Source organism: Bombina bombina, chromosome 3 (genome assembly GCF_027579735.1).
Source record: "Bombina bombina isolate aBomBom1 chromosome 3, aBomBom1.pri, whole genome shotgun sequence".
Lineage (NCBI taxonomy): Eukaryota > Metazoa > Chordata > Amphibia > Anura > Bombinatoridae > Bombina > Bombina bombina.
This window is the reverse complement of record NC_069501.1, coordinates 450,801,230-450,803,977: the sequence shown is the minus strand read 5'-3', so window position 1 is coordinate 450,803,977 and position 2,748 is coordinate 450,801,230. Positions and strand designations below refer to the sequence as shown.

At 35.3% G+C, this 2,748-nt stretch overlaps 1 protein-coding gene across 1 annotated transcript; it reads left to right on the top strand.

The window, feature by feature from the left end:
• The first annotated feature begins 427 nt into the window (after positions 1-427).
• Positions 428-2,367, top strand: LOC128652384 (posterior protein-like). Its single transcript, XM_053705322.1, has 2 exons — positions 428-1,931; positions 2,345-2,367. Exons 1-2 carry the CDS (start codon positions 428-430, stop codon positions 2,365-2,367), a joined length of 1,527 nt encoding a protein of 508 aa, XP_053561297.1.
• Positions 2,368-2,748: the final 381 nt, after the last annotated feature.

Below are 2,748 nucleotides of genomic sequence, written 5' to 3'. Positions count from 1 at the left end.
AAGAGAGTAACCAGACATCTCTGAGGGTAAAGTGTAATAGGCATAGCCCAGTTTTACATGCAGCTCAAAAGGAGATCCCTCTAGGTCTAGATTTTAGGCTAATAATGCAAAAGGTTTGTTGATTTTAGATGTGTACTTGTGAGTGTGTACATCTGTACTGTGTATAGTGTGTTGTGTGTACATCTGTACTGTGTATAGTGTGTTGTGTGATCAGTGTGTACATCTGTACTGTGTATAGTGTGTTGTGTGATCAGTGTGTACATCTGTACTGTGTATAGTGTGTTGTGTGTACATCTATACTGTGTATAGTGTGTTGTGTGATCAGTGTGTACATCTGTACTGTGTATAGTTTGTTGTGTGATCATTGTGTACATCTGTACTGTGTATAGTGTGTTGTGTGAATCTGGTGTGTGTATTGTTAGTAAGAATGGAACTGGTTGAGAAATACATTAAGAAATATGCCTCTGTCACATTTATTACATGTGCAGAAGATCCATTGACACGTCAGTTTTATAATGTAATTAAACAATGTGAAACGCACAATAATGAACTAAGTAGAAAATTGTTTCAGAAAGACATAGAAAAAAGAGAGCTAAGCAATTTACTGAGTATGTTTCTAAGAATGAAAGAGATTGCTGAACAGAAAGAGTTGGAATGGAAGGCAGAAAGAACTGATATCATAGAACAGCTGGATAAACTTGGTCAATGTATTATGGCTGTTGCTAGTCACTCTGAAAAGATATGTGAGTGTGATACACTGAGTGAAGAGATAGTCAAACTTACTAAACTGAATACTGATCTACAAGAGAGGCTTAATGAATGTGAAGTGAGGTATGGCATGGGAGAACAATTAGTAATATGTATGGAAGAAAAGGAAATGCAGAGAGAAAATGTTATTGCATCACTTAAGGCAGACTTATGGGAGTCTGAATCACAGCTTTTAAATAAGGAACAATGTATCTTGTCTCTTAAAGCACAGGGGATACAAGACAAATGCAACTGTTACAGGAGTAGTCTAGCACATGTGTGTCCTTTAGAAGTAGATGGTAATGAAAGTCAAACTATAGAACTAGATGGACAAACCCCTAACATTCCTGACAGTCCTTTGTTTACTTTAAACCAAGTCCCCTCTATTCTAACTCCTCGAATAGAATGCAGACAAAGTAACCCTCAATTACAGACTAAAGTAAATAATCATAGTAACTCTGCCCCCCTTACAATACAAGACCGTAATAATTTGTGCCATATTTTAGGTCACTTTGACACCTCCACATCACCTGTAATCCTTTCTAATAAGTTAGAGGCTGTTACTACTCAGTATAATTTAGGCAACAGAGATGCCTGTGCTTTGCTCAGGGCCTGGTTGCCATCACAATTAGCTGCACAGCTAAGGGCACCAGTAGGCACCCATAAAGGAGTTTCTCCTGATGTTGATGCAAACTGGGGAAATTCAGGGGACAGATTAAAGGAATTACAGTATGTTATGTGTTGCCGTGATGCCAGAGGTACCAGTGCCATAGCAAATGCAAGTTTAAAGGAAGGAGATGACCCGATTTTGTTTTGTACTGAGTACCTTGCACTGTATAAGATAACTTATAACTGCCCTAACATGTCCCCAGATGATGCAGATTTTCTGTATTCTATGGCAAATAAATGCACGTTAATTGACAGTAGTACAAGAATCACTCTTAGAAATGCCAGCTCCTATACAAACTTTGTTAACATACTTAAAGATTGGTTTAAAGACTCAAACCATAAGAATGCTACTCATAATAATATATCTATGCTAACTGAGAGTCAGGGAAAGCAGAGATTTTTGAGACGTTTTAAATGTGGAAAGTTTGGGTACATCATAAGGGAATGTGTGACATCAATGAGAGATATCAGGGATAAAAATTACTTTAGGAGGCAGAACAAAATATCATATTTAAGTAAGGAAGGAAAATACAGTGCTATATTTGAAGGTGAAAAGGAACAGAATATATCTTCTTTAACAAAGAAAGTAATAATAGAAGAACCTACTAGGGAGGAAACTTGCAAAGAGCCCCCATCTAAAAAAGAAGGGACAAATGTTCCATTTAGGATGCCTTACATAAACTGGCCATTTTGGGCACTGTTTAATTATACACAATTGGCAATGCATCTATTGATATTCAATTTAGCTCAGCCTGTGTATATTGCCAATTGATTGCAGAAATCTGTCTCTATTCTCTACATTCTATTACCCTGTATTCCATGTATAGTGATGGTAGAATTTTACTTTAGGCAAGTAGAGATTTATTTTGTTTCATTTATTTACTTTGTATTTATGTCTATATTGATGTTATGTTTCTTTTTTTTTTAGGGCTATTACTTGAAGAGAAGTGAACTTTGTACAGTCTACTTCAAGAAATTAAGAGTTTTGTAATTGTTTATTTTTATTCACAAGTTGCTATTCATGAATAAAATGTTTATAGTATAAAGAAATGCATTTCCCCCTTTTTCTTAAAGACCACGTGGTACTTTATGATGAGCTCACCAGTAACATAAATGTAATATAGCCACAATGAATTGTTTGCAAACAATTGATCATAACCAATTTTTTTTTTTTTTTTTTTTCCCAAAGTCATGGTTTCAATGTGCACAAGTACTATTTATATGTATGTTATTTTGTTTGTGTTATTAATGTCATGAACTAACAATTCTGATTACTTACAGAAGCAACCTATACCATCACCCAAAGAAGCACAAATCCCTTTCTGTTGAGAA

What these genes read in the sequence shown, in the direction of transcription:
- LOC128652384 (XM_053705322.1), top strand. Translation starts at nt 428, where the DNA reads ATGGAACTGGTTGAGAAATACATTAAGAAATATGCCTCTGTCACATTT. An exon ending in GAACAAAATATCATATTTAA is followed by an intron (nt 1,932 to 2,344) that starts GTAAGGAAGGAA and finishes TTTTTTTTTTAG; the next exon opens with GGCTATTACTTGAAGAGAAG.